The following is a 25,255-nucleotide window of genomic DNA, read 5'->3' as shown; positions in this document are numbered from 1 at the left end:
CACACTCCTTCTTTCTCTTCTCCACACTGCAGCTCACACTGAGCTCTGCACCAGTCTCAGGTAAACTGAAACTAAACTACACTTAGACTGAATAGCTCCTCCCCCCCTACACTATTTATGGCCTAGCTAGGGGGGCCTCCCTTTGGGCAACCAGGGTCTCATGAGTACTCTGCATCATACCTCCTTACAGATATCCTGAACATCCTTAACCTCTTAAGGACGTAGGGCATACCTGTACGCCCTACGCCCAATCCCGGTGTTTAAAACGGGGTCACATCGTGACCCCGCATCACACCGGGTCGGTCCCGACTGCTATTCATAGCCGGGACCCTGGGCTAACAGCGCGCGGCACAAATCGTTGTGCCGTGCCCTATTAACCCTTCAGACGTGGCGATCAAAGTTGAGTAAATGCTTCCCGGCAAGTAGATGCTTCCTGGCAGCTCAGTCAGGCTGATCGGGACATCGCGATAAAATCGCGATGTTCCGTTCTGCTAGGACCCGAGCGGAGGTCCCCTTACCAGTCTCCGCCGTGTCCGATCGGGGTTTGATTGATCCAAGCCTGAGCTACAGGCTTTGCAGGGGTCAGCATAAGAGATCAGTGTGTGCAGTGCTATAGGTCCCTATGGGAGCTATAACACTGCAAAAAAAGGTGGAAAAAAAAAAAGTTAACAAAGGTAATTTAACCCTTCCCTAATAAAAGTTTGAATCACCCCCTTTTCCCATAAAAAAAACTGTGTAAATAAAAATAAACATATGTGGTATCGCTGCATGCGGAAATGTCCGAGCTATAAAAATATATAATTAATTTAATCGCACAGTCAATGGCGTACGTGCAAAACAATTCCAAAGTCCAAAATAGCGTATTTTTGGTCACTTTTTATATCATGAAAAAATAAAAAAAAGCGATCAAAAAGTTCGATCAATACAAAAATAGTACCTCTAAAAACTTCAGAACACGGTGCAAAAAATTAGTCCTCATACCATCCTGTACGCGGAAACATAAAAAAGTTATAGGGGTTAGAAGATGAGAATTTTTAACATATAAATTTTCCTGCATGTAGTTATGATTTTTTTCTGAAGTACGACAATATCCAACCTATATAAGTAAGGTATCATTTTAACTGTATGGACCTACAGAATAAAGATAAGGTGTTATTTTTACCAAAAAATGTACTGCGTAGAAACGGAAGCAACCAAAAGTTACAAAATGAAATTTTTTCTTCAATTTTGTCGCACAATTAATTTTATTTCTGTTTCAACGTGGATTTTTGGGTAAAATGGCTAATGTCACTGCAAAGTAGAATTGGTGCCACAAAAAATAAGCCATAATATGGAATTTTATGTGCAAAATTGAAGGCGTTATGATTTTTAGAAGGTGATGAGGAAAAAATGAAAATGCAAAAACGGAAAAACCCTGCGTCCTTAAGGGGTTAAAGACACAGTGCAACACAATATAAGTAACTGTACAATGAAGAAGCCAGAGGCACTTGGTAGTCTTGCGGGTGATTTATTCAGGTCAGGTCATACAACAATGCTCAGTCGACGAATCATTTCGCGCATCTGCGCTTAATCAATGGTGGTCATTGATTAAGCGCGGGTGCGCGAAATGATTAGTCGACTGAGCATTGTTGTATTACCTGACCTGAATAAATCACCCGCAAGACTACCAAGTGCCTCTGGCTTCTTCATTCTACGTTTTCTCTTATTTCTGGGAAGAGCACCGGCGGTAACAGAACACCCGTGAGTAGCAGTGGCAATTTGCAGTATCATTCCGGGTACTATATCCAGTGGCAGTGCCAACTTTTTATTTATTTGAAGCAACACAATATAAATTAACAGAACAAATATTACAATGAATATCGCAGCACCACCTGAGCAGCAGGGCCTAGTACAGGTACCTGAAGCAATGTTTACCTGACAGGACACACTCCGGTACTGGGACACCACACATTCATATTCACGGTCCATTTTCAGCTAAAAGATTTATTGGTCATTATCAGTTTTGTGGTGTCCCGGTACCGTATTGCATCCAGTACCTAGTGTAGAGGTCCCCAAAGTCAGAGTACCTACATTCAGGTAGGGTTCCTCAGGTGGGACAGCCCCTAGTCGCCTCTCCTTAAGTTTAACTTGCATATTAATAAATGTATATATTAGTAATTCTATCTATATTATATAAGAATGTATACTACTTACCTTCTTCAGTGTCGCAGGACCTTCGGTCATGTGACCAAGTTAGTAACCTCTATGGTATGTTGCAGGACCTTAGGAGGTCCTTGGGTCACGTGTTACCCAGCATTCTCTGTAATGGTGAATGACATCCGTATGGACCAATTAGCTTTAGTCCATCCCCTGCCCATATAAGGGAGCTGCAACTTTCAACGACACGCTAGGCTTCAAAACCTACGGCCTCAGCAGAACCAAAAATCGTGAGTCTTATACTAATTCCTGATAATACCAGCCTGACTACTGGACTGCAACTAATTCTCTAAATCCAGTGGAGCAGTGCAATAGTCTAGAGACTCTTAAAGCTAAAGTCCCAACCATTGTCAATCTCCAGAAGGAAGCTGTATAGATGAGAGACTGTTATGTTGTTGAAGTATACAGAAAATCTTCAGTAAAGTTAACGCTGTTTACAGAAGCTTTCCAGTTGTGGACAATCCATTATTACTATCTCCTTAAACTCAGTATCATCTACCTCCCTATCGTTCCTGGGAAGGGCGACGGTAGGAAAAGCTTTATTGAGGAGCCCACACCCTGGCATCACGAATAGCAAGGGTTAACAAATACCCTTTATTACCTGCACAGGTACACTCCCCATACCCTACACCCCCCCCCAAGCTACCACAGTTTATTTTACCCATATGCCCTGAAGGAGCCAATCACATTGATCCTCCTGGTATCACAGTTCTGAAGGAGCTCTGGTACAGCTCCATGGAAAATAGTGCGGTGGAACCATGGATATGTTATATGGAGTCACTCTCTAAGGCTGTGTTTCAACTTCAGTTTTTGCAACCCTCTCAAATTTGGACCACACTTGACCCTACATATTGAAAAAGTGGCAACAAAGGCACACGGCTCTCTCTGCTACAGTCCATTGAAGTTATTGAGATGCATGACCACCTCTTCTTGGCAGGATATGTTGAACTGTGGGGGAGCCATCACCCTACTGACACATAAAGCTAATGTACCACCTATGTTTTCTGTTCATAGTGAAATATTTGAAAGTGTAAACAGACCTACACCCTATTGGGCATCTGTGGGGCATCCTCAAATGGACAGTGGGGGAGCACAAGGTCTCTAACATCCAACACCTCTGAGATGTTGTCATAGCGGAGTAGAAGAGGACTCCAGTGACAACCTGTGTAGATCTAGTGACTCCATGCCCAAGAGGCTTTAGGTAGTGCAGGAAATTAATGGTGGCCACACAAAATATTTACATTTCCACTTAGGGATGTCCGAGGGAACACAACATTAAACACTATTTAATGCTGGTGGTTGGCAGCGGCCAGCGTGTACCGCAGTCCACTGCCTATCTCGGTCTAACTTTCTTTCTCTGCTAGCAAACTTGTTCCATCTAGCTGCACCTAGGCTATTCAGTTCTGCTGTTTTACTGCTAAATCACCTGGCCTGCCTTGCCCCCCCTGCTGTGTTCTTAGGGTATGTTCACACTGCGGAATTCCCGAGTAGAATTCTGCGCTGTGAACATTATCATCAGTGTGAATGGGTCTACCGCAAGACCTGTTCACACTGCGGAATTTCAGCCGCTGAAATTGTTCGGCGCAAAGAAAAAACATGTTCATTCTTTGCTCGGAATTCCGCGAGTACTGCATAGCCATCAATGGTGATGGCGCAGTGACCCGCGGTCCTACCACTGAAGAATCTTCGGCAGCGGCCGCCTGACTCGAGCGGAGATTCGGCAGAGTGAACATACCCTAATGTGGTGTCCCGGTACCGTATTTCATACCGTACCTTGTGGTGGGTTCCCCAAAGTCAGAGTCCCTAGGAACAGTGGGGGTCCTCTTCTTTAGTTAACCCCTCGTCACCCTCAGTTAGCTAATATTCCTCTAAATATAAAAATGTAAATATGTATATTTAAGATGCCTACCATATTAGCGTCGCAGGACCTGTGGGTCATGTGACTTGGTTCAGAACTCTATGGTTTGTTAAAGGACCTTTGGTGGTTCTTGTGTCAGGTGTTCACCCACAATGCAATGTAACGGTGAGTGACAGCTGTATGGACCAATCCAAACTGCTCAGCCCCTGCCCATATAAGGGAGATGCATCCATTAGGACCTTCGCAACTTACAAAGACAATTACTAGGCCTAAGCCTTGTGGCCTCAGCCTACGCTAAAGACTGTGAGTTCTTACAATTCCCCGCTATCTCCGCAAGACCACTGGACCTAAAACTACCCCTAAATCCAGAAGATCTATGCTACAAAATCCTCCCAAACTAAAGAGAACTTACCGGTCCCAGCCAACTGTCAGTCATTGCCATGCTGTTTATAGAATCTGGACTGTTACTGTTACTGCATGTACAGAAAATCTTCAGTAAAGTTTCTACAAGTTTTTCAGTTCAGCACCGGTTGTGGACTATCCATTATTCTATACTCACTTATCGCTCTTGGGAAGGGTGGCGATAGGCCCAGCATTACCTCAGAGTTTTAACCCTCACCCTGGAGTAACGAGTGACAATGGTTAAATTAACACCTTTATGTTTAACGAAGATTGGTACAGGCAAATCCATGGGACCCCGATGGGGTCACCCGTATCATGTACATTGGCTAATATATATCTGGCAGTTTTTGAACAAGTGTACGTCCGCACTCTCAGAAATCCCTTCACACGGTTTGTGAGGGGATTTCTGAGATATGTGGATGACATACTAATTATTTGGGATGGTGATAAACAACAATTTGAAGAATTTGTACAATATTTAAATCAAAATGACATGAACATGTTATTTACTCATGAATATGGAGGAAAAACTCTGAACTTTTTTAGATGTGACCCGTAATATTGAGAACAATACGTTAAGAACAGAAGAATACAGAAAAATCACAGCAAAAAAGTCACTATTAGACTATCAGAGTTCACATCCATATTACATTAAGAAAAACATTCCATATTCTCAGTTTATTAGATTAAAAAGAATCAATAATGATCCAACAACATACTATAAACAAGCAGAGGAATAAAAAAATAGGCTAATAGAGAGGAATTACTCAGAAACAGTAATTAATAAGGCATTCATGAAAGCTGAAGCAAGAGAAAGAATATAACTTTTGGTCCCAAATAAAAAAAGAAAAAAAAAGAAAACAGAATAATTCACAACAGAAAAAATTCATTTTTTCTTTTGAAAACAGTCCCATGAACACAGCTATAACAAACTCCATATGGACCAATTGGTATATGCTTGAACAGATTGAAAATAAATCCGAATGGCTAAATAAACAAACATCACATGGAAATTTTCCATGTGGACATTGTAAATATTGTACATTTATGTTAAAAAAGAAATAATTCCAGCTAGGAGGGCATGTAATTAATGTGAACCAATTTATTTCTTGTAAATCACAATTTGTAGCGTACTGTATAGTATGTCCTTGTGGATATTACTATATCGGAAAAACTAAAAGAAATCTAAACACGAGATTTAGAGAACATATCTATTCAATAAAATCAAAAATAGGAGCAACACGTCTAATTTCTCACATACAAGAAAAACATGAAGGGAAATATGAATGCATGAAATTTGCGGGCATTGAACAAATCCCAAAACAACCGCAAGGTGTAGATAGACACCTAAAACTAATTCAAAGCGAATCTAGATGGATAATAAAACTAATAGCTTTAGGCCCTATGGGATTTAATGAGTTCTTTTTTATAAAAAAGATTGGAGTCTCTAACATAATATCTTATAAAAGAAGAAAATAGGTATCCATGTATATATATGATAAACGCTGTAATCTCTGTTTTTACCTTTAGTTAATTTTCTTTATTTTCACACATTATAGATTTATATTATATTGGTGACGGGCTCACTTTTTCCCTCCCCTTCCCAATATATACCTGTAAGGTAATCTCAGAAAACCAGGAACCGGAAGATACGTGGATAACGTGAAACGGTGCTGTTGTTCCTGACAGCCGCTCCTAGTCTCCGTGTATGGAGCTGCTCCCCCCTCCCTGCACTCGGGTGTTTTTGATGCTGGCTTTCTACATGAAATTCTGAAGATTTCAATAAAGCAAATACGTTACAACGGTATGGTGAGTGCGGACATATTTTCTATCTCCTTGTGAACATGACAAGGGTTAAATTAACCCCTCATATACTACAGCAACACCCCAACTACCCTACACCCCCTGAGGCATACCTCACTAATATCTCCAGTGTCAGCTCGCACTCACCTGCCTGTATCCCGGGTGCTTGGCTCCGGGGCGTTCTGGCATGCTCGGCCAGCTGCCACTAACCGGGATCACTCTTGTGGCAGCGACCTGGTGTTCCCCTGCAGCTAAGACCAGCTTCCGCATCCTGGTGTGGGATAAAGGGTGAAAACCAGGGGAACATATAGACTCTGCTCCCAAGTTTGGCCCTATGCCAAAACGGTAAGTGGCACAGTGGGTCCAGTGGATGGTCATGGGGGGTAGAGAGTGATAGGAGAGTGGAGAAGCTCAGCTTTGCCAATCACCAATTGTAAATAGTGGAACCTTTGTAATCCTCTACCATAATCCTTTCCTTTTTATCCTGAATATATTGGGATGATTATTGACCCGGCCCCCAAGGTTCACAGCACAAACCAAACAGTGAGAGGAATGTCAGCCTTTTATAATTGCTTAGTGACCAATGTGAAAAAATATATTTCATAACTTTTGAAAATAGACAGTGACAGTAGGCAATTTCCTGTTGATAGATGTCCAATAAGCAGGGCTCAAGTCCTGTAGGAACTCATGGGAACAGATTTCCTGCACTTTTTCCACAGAAGGAACACAGTTCCCATTATCATGAGTCCTGCAGGACCAGCCCTTAACCCCTTAAGGACCCGGGTTTTTTCCGTTTTTGCATTTTCGTTTTTTTCTCCTCACCTTTAAAACTCTTTAAATTTTGCACCTAAAATCCATATGATGGCTTATTTTTTGTGCCACCAATTCTACTTTGTAATGACGTCAGTCATTTTACCCAAAAATCTACGGCGAAACAGAAAAAAAAATAATTGTGAGACAAAATTGAAAAAAAGAACGCCATTTTGTACATTTTGGGGGCTTCCGTTTCTACACAGTACATTTTTCGGTAAAAATGGCACCTCTTTATTCTGTAGGTCCATACGATCAAAATGATCCCCTACTTATATAGGTTTGATTTTTTCGTACTTCTGGAAAAAATCATAACTACATGCAGGAAAATGTATTTGTTTAAAATTGTCATATTCTGACCCCTATAACTTTTTTATTTTTCTGCATATGGGGCGGTACCATTTTTGCATTGATAGGACTTATTGATTGCGTTTTATTCCTTTTTTCATGATATAAAAAGTGACCAAAAATGCACTATTTTGGACTTTTGGAATTTTTTGGCGCGTACGCCATTGACCATGCGGTTTAATTAACAATATATTTTTATAATTCCGACATTTCCGCACGCGCCGATACCATATATGTTTATTTTTATTTTTATTTACACTGTTTTTTTTTTTTTTATGGGAAAAGGGGGGTGATTCAAACTTTTATTAGGGGAGGAATTAAATGATCTTTATTCACTTTTTTTTCCCACTTTTTATTTGCAGTGTTATAGCTCCCATAGGGGACTATAACACTGCACACACTGATCTTTTACATTGATCAGTGGTTTCTCATAAGAAACCACTGATTTATGATTCTGCTGCATGACTGCTCATGCCTGGATCTCAGGCACTGAGCAGTCATTTGGCGATCGGACATCGAGGAGGCAGGTAGGGATCCTCCGGCTGTCATGTAGGCTGTTCGGGGTGCCACGATTTCGCGGCGGTGATCCCGAACAGCTCCCTGAGCTAATCGGCATGGTTTTACTTTCACTTTAGACGCGGTGTTCACGCCGTGGCCCTGCGTTAGAGATAGGGCCTTAAGAGGTTAAAGGGGTACTCCGTTCCTAGACATCTTATCCCCTATTCAAAGGAAGGGGGTAAGATTTCCAATCGCAGGGGTCCCACCGCTGGGGACCCCCTCGATCTCGGCTGTGGCATCTCAGACATCCAGCGCATGGAGTGAACTTCGCTCCATGCCGAATGACTGATGAAGGGGGGCAGAGGATCGTGACATCACGGCAATCAAGTCTATGGGAGGGGGCATGACCATAGACTTGCATTGAGGGGCAGTGGCCGTGACATCACGAGCCTCCAGAGCTGCACCCAATGCTCTAAACAAATGCCGGGTGCAACAGGGAGAATGTGGGGGTCCCAGCGGTGGGCCCCCTACAATCAGACATCTTATCCCCTATCCTTTGGATAGGGGATAAGATGTCTAGGGGCGGAGTACCCCTTTAAGTGGAAATCTTGGGTGAGTTCCCACACTTTTTTTCCCTGGACTTGACCCCTGCTAATAAGCCCATTCATCAGGTTTGTTTGTTTCTATCTACAGAGCTATATAAGGACTATTTCTACTTTGTAATGAAACCTTTGTATTTTAGTAATTAAATGTACAGTAAAATCTGAAAAAAATTAGTGTGGTGAAATAGAAAAAAAAAGTAAATTGTTAGATTTTGGGGGTTTTAGTTTTCACCCAGTACACTTGACATTTAACTGACAGTTATGTTCCTTTTGTGGGTCAGTACGATTACAATACCAAATGTATATAGAATTTGTTTTATTTTACTGCTTAAAATAAAACTTAAAAATAAAATAAAAATAAATATGCTTAAAATTGTCATGTTCTGACTCCCAGTTTTTTCTTTTTTTGGTCCATTGGGCTGTATGAGGGCTTATTTTCTGCACTGTGATCTTTTAGTTTTTACATGTGACTTTCTGATCACTTTTAATTCCATTTTTTATTGGGATGTGATGTGACCAAAAATCTGATAAAAAAAAAAAATGTTGGTATTAATTTGCATTTATGCCATTGACTGTGTGGAATCAGAAAGATGATAATTTAACAGGTTGGACAACACAAGGTGATACAAAATATATTCAATTTATTGAAAAGTGGAAAAAGGAGGGGAGGATTTGAATTTCCACTATGGGGGAAGTTTATATTTAAAAAAAACATTTTTTAACTTTTTTGAATAAATATTTTGTTTACAGTAGTCACCCTAGCTGACATGTATGAGCAATCATTCAATTGCTCATAAAAAGCAATAAAATACTATAGGTCAAGGCAGCCATGGAGGCCTAGTACAGGCCTGGGGCTGTCATGACAACAGGTTGGTTTCCTGCAAGCTGATCCGGCCACTGCATCACCAATCATGAGCACCAGTAATCTTTAAAAGAGATCTGTAATGCAATATAACTTATTAGTTATACTCATAAGTTATTGAGTGCGGGGGTTCCGAGCGCTGGGGCCCCCTGATCTCCTGGACGCAGACACGCCCCCACCATGGAGGGGGCATGTCGGCCACCGCGTCACGGAACGCCCCCTTTCCAGCATACTGCAACGGTCCTGTCCGGGAGATCGCGGGGGGCCCCAGCGCTCGTACCCCCCTGCGATCTATAACATGTCCCCTATCCTTCAGATAGGGGATAAGTTATATTGTACTACACATTGTAATTCTATGTCCTTTAAATGTCTCTGTCAGCATTGACAGCAGCATTTCAACAATTAGCATAGCCAGCAACAGAGATTGCTCTATGCCGACTATTTGTAAGAGCCCTGGAGCTGCCAGGTATAGAGAGGGCCTGAGCCCTCTCTATAGCTCCTTAACAAGCCCATGATGTAAATGTCAGTGAGGCCCCTCAGGGCCCAGGACTGCGCTGAAACTGCAATAACTTCTATGGTTATTACCCTGCAGTGGGCATTGGTGTGTGTTCTGAACTATTTTATGGATGCCTATATAATGTTATTATATCACTAGCTCCTGGCACAGGACTTCGTGAAGCTAAGACTAGTTTTGTTTTGGAGGTGTAGTTAGGATATTTTGGCTGGTATTGATTTTCATGGAAGTTCATGCTTCTTTGCTTTCATGACTGACATTAAATGACATGCTTTCAAAAAACAGTCTATGAGCCACTCATGATATATTATTGGTGTGGAGGGCATTAGGGGAGGCAGCCAACAATATATTTAAATATAGTAAATCCAGACTTGGTGATCCGTACTTCGCGCACTGTGAAGACAGAGCAGGAAATGTTCAAATTTCCGTTGGTTCAAACCACAGTATCTGAGGCTGAATGACATTGTTCCCTGGTAGCAACACTAAAAGAGTCCGTAGGTTGTACTCCCCACAGAGGAGCTGAACGTGGGTATTGTGTGATGACGTTATCTTCTTATATGTTTCCTCAGTGATAAATTGTTCAAAGGAGTCAATTATATTTATTTATTTTACTACTACTAATACTACAATTATGTTTACTACTATTATAGTACATATGGACTATGGTTGTAAAAATGGAACAACCCCGATTATACTTTGTTGCAATGTTATCTTTGCTTGCAAGTGCAATGTGCAGCTCCTCCAAGCATAACTAATGCCCTGCAAGCATGAGTTGTCATGGGGACATTGTCTGAATAAGGGCTTTTTTAAAGTCTGAATGTCCATTCACATTAATTCCCATCTCAACTGGTGTGTTCCTATTTGATACATTTATCCCATAAGATAAGCATTAACGTCTGGGACATGATCCTACCTTCAGAATTGTGGTGTCTCAACTTCATCCAGCCGGAAAAGACAGCTGCTGGTCACCAAATCCAGGTGGCGAATGACTAAAAAGGGGGCTAGGATTATAGAAACTGCCAAACTAGTTACTGTTAGTGGGAAGTATGGAAACAGTGGAGTTTACAATGCACCACCATGAATGTCTAAGACGAGAATGCCCATTTAAGAAGTGGATATTCATATAGACAGTGATTTGGGTCTTCACAGTGTCCCTATGACAATCCCAAACTATAGAAGCATAGGTCAGAAGTTGTAGTCAGGGGCTGCAGAAGCAATACAAATGTAATAGCAAATCTCATAAATCATAAGTCTATCTGCCCTAGAGTGGCAAAAATCTCTTCCCAACCTCATGTGGTTTTCAGTCTGGATCAACATTTAAACAAAGATCTGATACATAAGTATATGTCTCCAGGTTGTCTATAGTTGGTAATAGTATTATATTATTACAAATAGAAATTCTAGCATGGAAGTGTTTATTGTATCCGAAGAAGAAGAGTTCTTCAGGTAAAAAGCGAACTTTATACAGAGTGTCCCACAATCTCCTGCTTACCTTCTATAACCTCAATTGGCTCCACCACCTCTTTCTTCCTTCCCTTCTGGTGCACCGACCGTAGATAATGTACAAAGCTCCCCGTGTTAGGTTCTTTGGTAGACTTTGACTTCTTAAACAGAGGCATCTGCCTTTTTTGTGATTCCTTGTTCTGGGACCCACGAGAAGACTTCCACCCTTGAAGTCGATCCCACACGCTTCGCTTTTGTCCTTTCTTCCATTGATAAGACCCCAGAGGAGAAGGCTCTGGAGTGGTGGACTCTATAGCTACTGGCTCGTCACATGGTTCCACCATTTTTCAAATATCTGAGTTCTTTACAAGTCTTGTGCGGAGGAGACTGACTTTATAAAGTATCCGCAGTAACCTCTAGAATCTCTATCCTGTGCATAACATTATGCCTTCATAACAGAATCTGTCTTCTAAGGCACCTCCACTTCTTCTCGTATATTGTCTGTTTTCTAAACTTCCTCTGAATTTTACTTCTGAACCTGTTCCTTATTCGACTGCCCCCTTGTCTGATAATCTGGCTTGTCTACACCCCTATACCCTGCCCCTCTCTCTTAACTAATTTTTTACATCTTTCGTCTGCTTCTTCCCCCTGTAACAGGAAATATGCTTGACAAAACTTATGACAGCAAACCTGCGGTGTCTCGAAAATCTTTCATCACCCTGATCAGAGTCTAGTAAGGTGGCGGGGGGGGGGGAAGGAAGGATTGTGGTTATATGAAAATGCACTATAATTCACAGAAGTCAAACTGAAATTATAAAACTTTATTTAGAATAAAACCAGAGGAGTGAAATATTGATCTGCAACAAATCAGTCTTTGGATTCCTAGAAAGACAAAAGAGTAAAAGTTAGACTTCTTAAACAGTGGTCAAAAAAGATGAAGATTTAGGGTCTATTCACACGCACAGTATTCTGTGCAGATTTGATGTGCAGGATTTTCTGCTGCAGATTTCAATGTAAGCTGATTGACTGAACACGGCTTGAAATCCTGCGCATCAAATCTGCGCAGAATACCGTACGTGTGAATAGACCATTAAAGTGTTACTCCAAGCCTGATACCCCGAGACTCACAGGATCAGGCGAATTCCCAGACAGACTCCCATACAAGTCTATAGGACTTCCAGCATGGGAGTTTTTGGAATCTGCTCACGTGAGTCTTGGGCTACGAGATTGTCTGCAAAGTTTAAATGTATTCTGCCACCATAGCAGAATTGTAGTCACGCTTAAAAGAAGAAGTTGAAATACATTTTATAAATCCTATTAATAAAGATGGATCCAATATTCTCTCTATTACGAAGAGTGGAGTACAGTTACAAATAGTGTCTCTTACTCTGGAGGACCTGTACTTTCCTGCATTTCATAGACACGCCATTGATGTGAATCATCATTGTGTAATGCTTAATATCCCCTGTGGTGGCACTGCAGGGCAACCAAACACTGCTAGCTTACCCCATAGATATCAGCTGATCACTAGAGGTCCCACCAGGGGGACCTTGTGAACTGCTTATTGTGCTGGGGGGCTTTTAAATAGGAGGTACTGTCCACAGTGAACATTTCTTTACAAAAAACAAAAACAAATACCATGTCAATGTAAAAAATTCAAAGTTACCTGTCATAATCACCATATGTTTGGGGAATTATTTATTATTTTCAAAGCCAGGACGAGGGCTAGGCAGGGTAGACAACCACCTACCGCATTGCCCATCATCTATTGCAGCATTGCTCCATTTATTCCTGCTGCTGACACCTCTTAGGGTGCACTCACACCATGATTGTGCAATAAGGCACAGAGCACAGATAGTGACTCCAGTCGACTCTTTTTTGGACCAGACTGAAAACCATGGTGTAATGTCCGTTTATCTGTGTTTTGCATTTTTCTGCTTTGGGTCCCGTTCAGACATTTTGTTTATATCTGAGCAGTTTCTGAGTTTATAATCTCTCTGGTTATGGGACAGTTAAAGAATACCTGCCACTAAAGAAACTTTTAATATATTGTTCTTTATGTAATTATAAGACACTTTGCTATTTACTTGCTGTTAAAATTCTCAAACTTTATATGTTTTTAATGTGATTGAAAAAACGGCCACTAGGTGGCTCTCTTCTGTTTCCTGCGCAAATCAAACAGTTAGTTTGGTCTCCTCCCGGCCTGGCAGGAGACCAAACTAGGGAAGTGCGTGTGGGGCATTGTGAGACACAGCTCTCACAGGCTTCAGTGATGTCGCGCCTGCTGGGAAACGCCCACTTTCTCCTGCTGAAAGCTAAAACAATGTGAGCAAGGGGAAAGGTATGATACAGAACTTTTTAAAGCTCAGAATTTTTTTTTAAGGGCAGGAGGGGTGTTATGAGTAGTTGGTGAATATAATCTGAGTTAGTTTAGAAAATATTGTTTGATGACAGGTACTCTTTTTTTTTTAAACTGTTTTTATTGCAATGTAAGTGTACCAAGGAGAATAAAACAATAAAGGAGCATACAAAATTCAAGTCGTAGCATAATAATGTCCCGATAAGCATATCAGGAAAGGCCACAATGTACAATCCAGGTGGATATCCTTTACATTGACATTAAACCAAACCACACATATAAAACCTTGAACAATCTTCCACTATCGGTGGGAACTTCACAAAGTGTGGGGAAAGACAAAGACAAGACAACACTAAGGACGGACATGGGACGAACAAACAAACATAGCCCACACATCCACAGGGCTGCAGGCGGGAAAGGCGGAAAAGGGTGAGGAAAAGAAGGGGAAAATAGGGAAAGGGAAAAAACTAAAGGGGGGAAAAAAGAGACGGTAAAGTAAAATAAGAGGAGGAGAGTCGAATGGATATGGGCAAAGGAAAGCAGAGGGGAGGGCAGGGACCGGGTGGCGGAACGGAACTAAGATGCCGAGGTGAGGTGGTCCCTAGCTGACAAGAACCGGGACCTAGAATAGTTAGCGTGCGGAGAAGCACACCAGGCAGACCATATCTTATGAAATTTGGTGCGTTGTTTGCGGTGTTTATAAACTAAGTATTCAAAGTCCACTGCAGTGTTCACAAGGGCCTTCCAGCCCGACAGGGTGGGCAGTCTGGGGTCCATCCAACGCAAGGCTGTGGCCTTGCGGGCTAAAAAGAAGACTTCTCTAAGAAAAGTCATTTCAGCTGGAGTCCAGTGCTCCTCATCAAAAAGTCCCAGGAGGCAAAATTTAGGGGTCAAGGGGATCTGGCGTTGTACCAATGAGCACACAAACTGCAAAACATCTGTCCAGAAAGAGGATATCAGTCTACAGGACCACATCAAATGCACATAGTCAGCGTCAACGTCCCCACAGCGGTGACAGGTCGAGTCTGGACGTCTACCCATCCTGGCTAGTCGAGTCGGTGTAAGATATGACTGGTGAAACATATACAGTTGTATAAGGCGGTTATTGATAGAGGGCGAGAAATAAAGGTGGGATGATAGGGCAGCCGCCCACTCCTCCTTGGTCAGGTCAGGGATGCAAGCTTTCCATCTCGCTTCAACTATCAAAGGTTTCCCACGCATCCTGGCGTTTAGTAATACAGTGTATAGAGCAGAAATCAAGCCTCTGGGACCCTGCGTGTTAAACCCACCTATTACAGGAAAGCGAGAGAAGGGTACAGAGGGTCTAGGAAACTGGACAGAGAACGCGTGCCGAAGCTGGAGAACCCTATAGAAGGACTGCCTAGGCACAGCCCTTTCATCCACAAAGTACTGAAACTCTCTAAAAGCTACACCATCATGTACATCTCCAATAGTGGGATCTCCAGAACCAGGGATCCAGTTGGGCAGAGAACTGCGGCAGAAGAGGGTCATGCCACAGTTGGCGGACCAACATAATGTCAGCATAACCAAAAATACGTTTCGTAGTAGACCAGACCTGGAGCGCCAGTTTATGCAATGGTAGCCACGAGCCCCCCAGTCCCGATCTGCCCTCAAGCACAGGCCATAGGTGTGTCAGCTGTAAATAATGGGCCAGGTGGTGTTCGCTATTTGGTAGGGAAGGAGCTGAGACCCAGTGATATAAATAGCGCAATTGACCCGCTAAATAGTACAATTGTAAATCAAGGAATGACATACCCCCCTCCCCTCTAGAATGTTGTAAAGTAGTTAGCTTAAGCTTGGACCTATTGTTCCCCCCTATGAACGGGGGAAACAGGGAGTGTAACTGCTTAAAGAAGGAAAGGGGAATTGCTGCAGAGGCATGGTCTAATAAATAAAGACATTTGGGAAGGATCAATATCTTGATGAGGTTGATACGACCCGCCACAGAGAGCGGCAGGGTCGCCCACACTCTGAACTTGTCACGAACATATGGAATCAAAGGTTGGATATTAGAATGGAAATCGTTCCCAAACTGCCTATGCACCAGCACCCCTAGGTACTTAAACTGGTCCACCACCCTGAGGCCATGAAGGCAGGAGCCCCACTGAACATCCTGAACCGGCATAAACACAGATTTCCCCCAGTTGATCTTAAGACCGGAGAATTCACCAAATCTTTCAATAAGGGCAATACCCAGGGGTATGACAGGTACTTTTTAACACTTTAGGGACAGAGGGTTTTCCATTTTGGCACTTTCATTTTTGCTCCTTACATTTTAAAAATCATAACCCTTTCAATTTTGCACCTAAAAATCCACATGATGGCTTATTTTTTGCACCACCAATTCTACTTTGTAATGAAATCAGTCATTTTTCCCAAAAGTCTACGGCGAAACAGAAAAAAAAATCATTGTGTGTCAAAATTGAAGAAAAAACGCCAGTTTGTAACTTTTGGGGACCTCCGTTTCTACGCAGTACATTTTTCGGTAAAAATGTCACCTTATCTTTATTCTGTAGGTCCATACGATTAAAATGATACCCTACTTATATAGGTTTGATTTTGTCGTACTGGAAAAAATCATAACTACATGCAGGAAAATATATACGTTTAAAATTGTCATATTCTGACCACTATAACTTTTTATTTTTTCGCGTACGGGGTGGTATGAGGGCTCATTTTTTGCACCGTGATCTGAAGTTTCTAGCAGTACCATTTTTGTATTGATCCGACTTTTTGATCACTTTTTATTCATTTTTTCATGATATAAAAAGTGACCAAAAATACCCTATTTTGGACTTTGGAATTTTTTGCGCATACCACATTGACCGTGCGGTTTAGTTAATGATATATTTTTATAATTCGAACATTTCCACTCGCGGCGATATCACATATGTTTATTTTTATTTACACTGTTTTTTTTTTTAAATGGGAAAATGGGGGTGGTTCAAACTTTTATTAGGGAAGGGGTTAAATTATTTATTTTTCACTTTTTTTTGCAGTGTTATAGCTCCCATAGGGGACTATAACACTGCACACACTAATCTTTTACATTGATTTATGGTTTCTCATAGGAAACCATTGATCAATGATTCTGCCGCTTAACCGCTCATGCCTGGATCTCAGGCACTGAGCAGTCATTCGGCGATCGGACAGCAAGGAGGAAGGTAGGGGACCTTCCTACTGTCCTACAGCTGTTCAATTTTGCCGCAGCGATCCCGAACAGTCCACTGAGCTAGCCGGGTGCAGATTACTATATATATATACGTTCAACTTTGAATGCCGCGTTCCGTGTTGCGCGCTATTAGCCACGGGTCCCGGCCGTTGTTAGAGGGCCCGACCCGCTATGATGCCGTGGCCCCGCGTTATAGAAAGGGAGTGGGTGGAGGGCGAATAGGTACGCCCTCCGTCCCCAACCGGTTAATGCTTCCAGCTTATGTGATCCCTGTGGTGTTATTTAGACCGTAGCTCTACTGGTATTCCTTGTGAGTAAATACACCTGTTATTATGATCATGTTCTCATTATGTTCAGTATGTCTGTCTGAGCAAATGTACTGATTTTTAACAATGGTTTTCTGTTCTGTCTGATATCTAGATTTTAGCCTGCTTTGTTTTAGTACCTTTGTTAGGTTTTAGTATTCTTGTATTGTTTGTTCTGCATTTGATTTGTGTTTCCTGAGTCTTTATTTACACTGTGCATTTTGTCTGTCCTGTTTTTGAACCTTGCTTGATCATGGATCTCATAGGATATAATCCTGTTTTGAGCCTTGTGCTAATCTGGCGTGAGTTAGTGAGTTAGGAGTGAGTTAGTCTTGTGTCTGTAACCATGTTTGCTTGTATTTAAGATTTTTGTATCCTTCTAGGCTAGCATCCTGATCACTGTGGAGTGTGTCCGCTAGCTAGGAGCCTATTTGGCTTTAGTATTGTTGTCCCTTGTCAGGATTCGGCAGGCTGATGGTGGATCCTCTGTGTCAGAGAGGGATTGGCATGGACCGTACTGGAGGACCGGTTCTAAGTTGCTACTGGTTTTCACCAGAACCCGCCGCAGAGCGGGATGGTCTTGCTGCGGCGGTAGCAACCAGGTCGTGTCCACCGGTAGCGGCTCAACCTCACTGACTGCTGAGACTGGCGTGGTACAGGAGGACTAGACAGAGGCGAGGTCAGACGTAGCAGAAGGTCAGGGCAGGCGGCAAGGTTCGTAGTCAAGGGCAACGGCAGAAGGTCTGGTAACACTGATAAGGGCACTCACAAAACGCTTCCACTAGGCACTGAGGCAACAAGATCCGGCAAGGACAGGAAGGGGAAGTGGGTTTATATACACATGGAGCAGGGAAGCTAATAGACACTGATTGGCCCAGGCACCAATTAGTGGTGCACTGGCCCTTCAAATCTTAGAGAGCCGGCGCGCGCGCCCAAGAGAGCGGGGCCGCGCCGGGACGTGACAGCCGGGGAACGGGAACGGATCGCATCCCCGCCGGCAGTGACAATGCAGCGCTCCCAGTCAGAGGGTCTGACCGGGGCGCTGCAGAGAGGAGAACGCCGCGAGTGCTCCGGGAAGGAGCAGGGACCCGGAGCGCTCGGCGTAACATCCCTCCATGATTGCAGGGGGGTGTCTACTGTGTCTCTTGTTCAGAATCCAGTGTGAACAGTGCTCTTGTTATCCTGACCTGTTTAGTGTTCTGAAATTCTGTAAACTTGTTCCCTGACAGTGTACAGTTTGTTTTGTTTTGTTTGACTCTTACAACCATGAACTTTAGCGCAGTATAGGGACTGTACTCATGATTGTCGATTCATCGTTTAGGGCGGATGGGCAATAGGAAGGGACAGCGGTTGTAGGAACAGTTAGGGCTCACTAACTCCCTGCTCCCTGACCCCCTTTCATGACACATGGTCTGTTATGGTTTTTAGTCCGGCAATAAAACTGAAACGGTTTATAAATGAAGTGACCGGAGTCACTATCTGACTCTGTTCTGCTCATTCAAATAAGTAGGGTGCAGTGTTGGTCCAGCGGGGATACAGCGTTGGCTGGTTTTTAAATTCCCCCGTCAGCAGCCTTATTGCACAATAGTGGTGTGAATGCATCCTTATTATGACCAGCCACCATCACTGACACTGCAGACGTGATCGCAACTGTCAGTGAGTCAGTGAGAGAGACCTGGACAAGAGCCAATGCTGCTGGAACTAGCCTGCTCCCCATCATCTTCCTGACTGCTGATGCAGACTATAATTTAGGTTAATAATTAGACATAGAAAATTTTATTATAACTATGTTGTCTTAACCCCTTAAGGACATAGGGCGTATCCATACGCCCCCGTTTCCAAGTCCTTAAGGACCGAGGGCATATGGATACGCCCTGAGCATTTCCGGCCCCCACCGCTAGCCGGAGGGGAGCCGGAGCCGGATGCCTGCTGAAATCGTTCAGCAGGCATCCCGGCATATCGCCCAGGGGGGTCATTATGTCCCCCCATGTCGGCGATTGCCGCAGATCGCTGGACAATTCAGTCCAGCGATCTGCGGCGGATTCCGGGTCAATCGGGTCTCCAGTGACCCGATGACCCGGAATTACTGGCTGATCGGGGCCGTCAGAGACACTGGTGCCACCTCACGATCGCCCTGATTCGTCGGCCGGATTACCGGCCGACCAATCAGGGCGCCTGCTGCGGGTGTCACTCCCGCAACCCGCTCCGCCCCTCTTCCGGAGGACGTGAGCGGGTGCGGGAAGACGACCCCGGGTGCTGGGGACCCCGATCCCCGGCGTCCCTGTTGGGATCGGGGCCCCAGGAGCGACGGCGGCGGCGAGGTACAGTCCTGTGTGGATCGTTGGAGGTGAGTGACAGCCTCCTGCTGTTGCTTAGCAACAGCTCCCAGCATGCAACAAGGGCATGCTGGGAGCTGTAGTTATGCAACAGCAGGAGGCAGACCACCACAACTCCCAGCATGCCCTTATGGGCATGCTGGGACTTGTAGTCTTGCAACAGCTGGAGGCACATTCTTTCTATGGAAAAGTGTACCTTCAGCTGTTGTGTAACTACAACTCCCAGCTTGCACAAACAGCTCAAGTGCATGCTGGGAGTTGTAGTGGTGCATCTGGTGGTTGCATAACTACAACTCCCAGCATGCCCGTTGGCTGTCGGTGACTGCTGAGAGTTGTAGTTTTGCAACAGCTGAAGGCACACTGAGTTAAGTAGTAAACCAGTGTGTCTCCAGCTGTTGCATAACTACAATCCCCAGCATCCCCAGCCAATGTAGTATGCCTCCGGCTGTTGCATAACTACAAGACCCAGCATGCCCTTCCGCTGTCCGTACATGCTGGGGGTTGTAGCTTTTGCAACAGCTGAAGGCACACTGGTTGCAAAACACTGAGTTTGTTACCAAACTCGGTGTTTCACAACCTGTGTGTCTCCAGCTGTTGCAAAACTACAACTCCCAGCATGCACTGATAGACCGTCCATGCTGGGAGTTGTAGTTTTGCAACAGCTGGATGTTCCCCCCCCAATGTGAACGTACAGGGTACACTCACATGGGCGGAGGATTACAGTAAGTATCCGGCTGCAAGTTTGAGCTGCAGCAAATTTTCTGCCGCTGCTCAAACTGCCAGCGAGAAACTACTGTGAACCCCCGCCCGTGCGACTGTACCCTAAAAACACTACACTACACTACCACAAAATAAAATAAAAAGTAAAAAACACTACATATACACATACCCCTACACAGCCCCCCTCCCCTCCCCAATAAAAATGAAAAACGTCTGGTACGCCACTGTTTCCAGAACGGAGCCTCCAGCTGTTGCAAAACAACTACTCCCAGTATTGCCAGATAGCCACTGACTGTCCAGGCATGCTGGGAGTTTTACAACAGCTGGAGGCACCCTGTTTGGGAATCACTGGCGTAGAATACCCCTATGTCCACCCCTATGCAGGTCCCTAATTTAGGCCTCAAATGCGCATGGCGCACTCACTTTGGAGCCCTGTCGTATTTCAAGGCAACAGTTTAGGGACACATATGGGGTATCGCCGTACTCGGGAGAAATTGGGCTTCAAATTTTGGCGGATATTTTCTGCTATTACCCTTTTTAAAAATGTAACATTTTTGGGAAAACAGGCATTTTAGGTAAAAAAAAATTTTTTTTTTTTACATATACAAAAGTCATGAAACACCTGTGGGGTATAAAGGTTCACTTAACCCCTTGTTACGTTCCCCGAGGGGTCTAGTTTCCAAAATGGTATGCAATGTGTTTTTTTTTTTTTGCTGTCCTGGCACCATAGGGGCTTCCTAAATGCGGCATGCCCCCATAGCAAAATTTGCTTTCAAAAAGCCAAATGTGACTCCTTCTCTTCTGAGACTTGTTGGGCGCCAGCAGAGCACTTTTCACCCCCATATGGGGTGTTTTCTGATTCGGGAGAAATTGGGCTTCAAATTTTGGGGGGTATTTTCTGCTATTACCCTTTTTAAAAATGTAAACTTTTTGAGAAACCAAGCATTTTAGGTAAAAAAATAATATTTTTTTTTACATATGCAAAAGTCGTGAAACACCTGTGGGGTATTAAGGTTCACTTTACCCCTTTTTACGTTCCCTGAGGGGTCTAGTTTCCAAAATGGTATGCCATGTGTGTATTTTTGCTGTCCTGGCACCATAGGGGCTTCCTAAATGCGGCATGCCCCCAGAGCAAAATTTGCTTTCAAAAAGCCAATTGTGACTCCTTCTCTTCTGAGACCTGTAGTGCGCCAGCAGAGCAATTTTCATCCCCATATGGGGTGTTTTCTGAATCGGGAGAAATTGGGCTTCAAATTTTGGGGGGTATTTTCTGCTATTACACTTTTTAAAAATGTAAAATTTTTGGGAAATCAAGCATTTTAGGTAAAAAAAAAATATTTTTTTTTACATATGCAAAAGTCATGAAACACCTGTGGGGTATTAAGGTTCACTTTACCCCTTGTTACGTTCCCTGAGGGGTCTAGTTTCCAAAATGGTATGCCATGTGTGTTTTTCTGCTGTCCTGGCACCATAGGGGCTTCCTAAAGGTGACATGCCCCCCAAAAACCATTTGTCGCTCCTTCCCTTCTGAGCCCTCTACTGCGCCCGCCGAACAATTTACATAGACATATGAGGTATGTACTTACTCGAGAGAAATTGGGTTTCAAATATAAGTAAAAATTTTCTCCTTTTTACCCCTTGCAAAAATTCAAAAATTGGGTCTACAAGAACATGCGAGTGTAAAAAATGAAGATTTTGAATTTTCTCCTTCACTTTGCTGCTATTCCTGTGAAACACCTAAAGGGTTAATACACTTACTGAATGTCATTTTGAATACTTTGGGGGGTGTAGTTTTTATAATGGGGTCTTTTATGGGGTATTTCTAATATGAAGACCCTTCAAATCCACTTCAAACCTGAACTGGTCCATGAAAAATAGCGAGTTTGAAAATTTTGTGAAAAATTTCAAAATTGCTGCTGAACTTTGAAGCCCTCTGGTGTCTTCCAAAAGTAAAAACTCATAAATTTTATGATGCAAACATAAAGTAGACATATTGTATATGTGAACCCAAAAAAAATTTATTTTGAATATCCATTTTCCTTACAAGCAGAGAGCTTCAAAGTTAGAAAAATGCTAAATTTTCATTTTTTTCATAAAATTTTGGGATTTTTCACCAAGAAAGGATGCAAGTTACCATAAAATTTTACCACTAAGTTAAAGTAGAATATGTCACGAAAAAACAATCTCGGAATCAGAATGATAACTAAAAGCATTCCAGAGTTATTAATGTTTAAAGTGACAGTGGTCAGATGTGCAAAAAACGCTCCGGTCCTTAAGGTGAAAAAGGGCTCGGTCCTTAAGGGGTTAAAAATGCATATTTTTTTTAAATGTTTTATTTATGCAATTTTTAAAAACCCAAAACAAGATTTCATGTAAAGTGCAGAGACAGGACACTTTGGAGGCACAGATCTAAAGAAGGAAATGTTTTATACTTAAAATTACAGAAAAACTGTCACGATGCCGGCTGGCAGGTAGTGGATCCTCTGTGCCAGAGAGGGATTGGCGTGGACCGTGCTAGAGGATCGGTTCTAAGTCACTACTGGTTTTCACCAGAGCCCGCCGCAAAGCGGGATGGTCTTGCTGCGGCGGTAGTGACCAGGTCGTATCCCCTAGCAACGGCTCAACCTCTCTGGCTGCTGAAGATAGGCGCGGTACAAGGGAGTAGACAGAAGCAAGGTCGGACGTAGCAGAAGGTCGGGGCAGGCAGCAAGGATCGTAGTCAGGGGCAACGGCAGAAGGTCTGGAATCACAGGCAAGGAACACACAAGGAACGCTTTCTCTGGCACTAGGGCAACAAGATCCGGCGAGGGAGTGAAGGGGAAGTGAGGTGATATAGGGAAGTGCACAGGTGTAAACACTAATTGGAACCACTGCACCAATCAGCGGTGCAGTGGCCCTTTAAATCGCAAAGACCCGGCGCGCGCGCGCCCTAGGGAGCGGGGCCGCGCGCGCCGGGACAGAACTGACGGGGAGCGAGTAAGGTACGGGAGCCGGGGTGCGCATCGCGAGCGGGCGCTACCCGCATCGCGAATCGCATCCCGGCCGGAGGTGGTAACGCAGCGCCCCGGGTCCGTGGAACCGACCGGGGCGCTGCAGTGAGGGAAGTGTAGCGAGCGCTCCGGGGAGGAGCGGGGACCCGGAGCGCTCGGCGTAACAGTACCCCCCCCCTTGGGTCTCCCCCTCTTCTTTGGGCCTGAGAACCTGAGGATCAGACTTTTGTCCAGGATATTGTCCTCAGGTTCCCAGGACCTCTCTTCTGGACCACAACCCTCCCAATCCACTAAAAAAAAAGTTCTTCCCCTGACCTTTTTAGAGGCCAAAATCTCTTTGACAGAGAAGATGTCCGAGGAGCCGGAAACAGGAGTGGGAGGAACAGATTTAGGAGAAAAACGGTTGAGGATGAGAGGTTTAAGAAGAGAGACGTGAAAGGCATTAGGGATACGAAGAGAAGGAGGAAGAAGAAGTTTGTAAGAGACAGGATTAATTTGACACAAAACTTTAAAAGGACCAAGATAGCGTGGTCCCAACTTATAGCTCGGGACACGGAAACGGACATATTTAGCGGAGAGCCATACCTTGTCTCCAGGGGAAAAAATGGGAGGAGCTCTTCTTTTCTTATCTGCGAATCTCTTCATGCGAGAAGAAGCCTGTAAGAGAGAATTTTGGGTCTCTTTCCATATGGTGGAAAGATCACGAGAAATTTCATCCACAGCGGGCAGACCAGAGGGCAAGGGGGTAGGGAGGGGGGGAAGAGGGTGACGGCCGTACACCACGAAAAACGGAGATTTGGAGGAAGATTCAGAGATTCTGAAATTATACGAGAATTCGGCCCAAGGTAGAAGATCTGCCCAGTCATCCTGGCGGGAGGAAACAAAATGTCGTAAATAGTCACCCAAGATCTGGTTAATTCTCTCTACCTGTCCATTGGATTGAGGATGGTATGCAGAAGAAAAATTTAATTTAATCTTGAGTTGTTTACAGAGAGCCCTCCAGAATTTAGACACAAATTGGACGCCTCTATCCGAGACGATCTGTGTAGGCAACCCGTGAAGACGAAAAATGTGTACAAAAAATTGTTTAGCCAACTGAGGCGCTGAAGGAAGGCCAGGAAGAGGGATGAAATGTGCCATTTTGGAGAATCGATCAACGACCACCCAAATAACAGTGTTGCCATGGGATGGGGGTAAGTCAGTAATAAAATCCATACCAATCAGAGACCAAGGTTGTTCGGGGACAGGTAGAGGATGAAGAAAACCAGCGGGCTTCTGGCGAGGAGTCTTATCCCGGGCACAGATAGTGCAGGCTCGCACAAAGTCCACCACATCAGTCTCTAGAGTCGGCCACCAATAGAAGCGAGAGATGAGTTGCACAGATTTCTTGATGCCCGCATGACCTGCGAGATGGGAGGAGTGACCCCATTTGAGGATCCCAAGGCGTTGGCGTGGAGAAACAAAGGTCTTTCCTGGAGGAGTTTGCCTGATGGAGGCTGGAGAAGTGGAAATCAGGCAGTCAGGAGGAATGATGTGTTGAGGAGAGAGTTCAATTTCAGAGGCATCTGAGGAACGAGAGAGAGCATCGGCCCTAATGTTTTTATCAGCAGGCCGAAAGTGAATTTCAAAATTAAATCGGGCAAAGAACAGAGACCACCTGGCCTGACGAGGATTCAGCCGTTGGGCAGACTGGAGGTAGGAGAGGTTCTTGTGATCGGTGTAAATAATAACTGGAAATCTTGATCCCTCCAGCAGATGCCTCCATTCCTCAAGTGCTAATTTAATGGCTAGAAGCTCTCGATCCCCGATGGAGTAGTTCCTCTCCGCCGGAGAGAAGGTCCTGGAAAAAAAACCACAAGTAACAGCATGCCCGGAAGAGTTTTTTTGTAGAAGGACAGCTCCAGCTCCCACTGAGGAGGCATCAACCTCCAATAGGAAGGGTTTAGATGGGTCAGGTCTGGAGAGCACGGGAGCCGAAGAAAAGGCAGACTTGAGTCGTTTAAAGGCGTCTTCCGC

At 44.0% G+C, this 25,255-nt stretch overlaps 2 protein-coding genes across 8 annotated transcripts in view; both read right to left on the bottom strand.

The window, feature by feature from the left end:
- RASAL3 (RAS protein activator like 3) overlaps positions 1-11,860 on the bottom strand; it is an 80,879-nt gene extending 69,019 nt beyond the window's left edge. For all 3 annotated transcript variants that reach the window (XM_056570831.1, XM_056570830.1, XM_056570832.1), the window contains exon 1: positions 11,386-11,860. In XM_056570831.1, the coding sequence (XP_056426806.1) occupies positions 11,386-11,680 (295 nt within the window). In that variant the 5' untranslated portion in view covers positions 11,681-11,860. The remainder of the gene's footprint in view (positions 1-11,385) is intronic.
- A 312-nt stretch (positions 11,861-12,172) lies between these two features.
- PGLYRP2 (peptidoglycan recognition protein 2) overlaps positions 12,173-25,255 on the bottom strand; it is a 99,311-nt gene continuing 86,228 nt past the window's right edge. For all 5 annotated transcript variants that reach the window (XM_056570821.1, XM_056570819.1, XM_056570822.1 and 2 more), the window contains one exon: positions 12,173-12,218. In XM_056570821.1, coding sequence (XP_056426796.1) covers positions 12,204-12,218 — 15 coding nt within the window. In that variant the 3' untranslated portion in view covers positions 12,173-12,203. The remainder of the gene's footprint in view (positions 12,219-25,255) is intronic.

This window comes from Hyla sarda, chromosome 4 (assembly GCF_029499605.1).
Source record: "Hyla sarda isolate aHylSar1 chromosome 4, aHylSar1.hap1, whole genome shotgun sequence".
In the NCBI taxonomy this organism is placed as follows: Eukaryota; Metazoa; Chordata; class Amphibia; order Anura; family Hylidae; genus Hyla; species Hyla sarda.
Note: the sequence above shows the minus strand (reverse complement) of the source record. Positions and strands in the feature narration are given on the sequence as shown.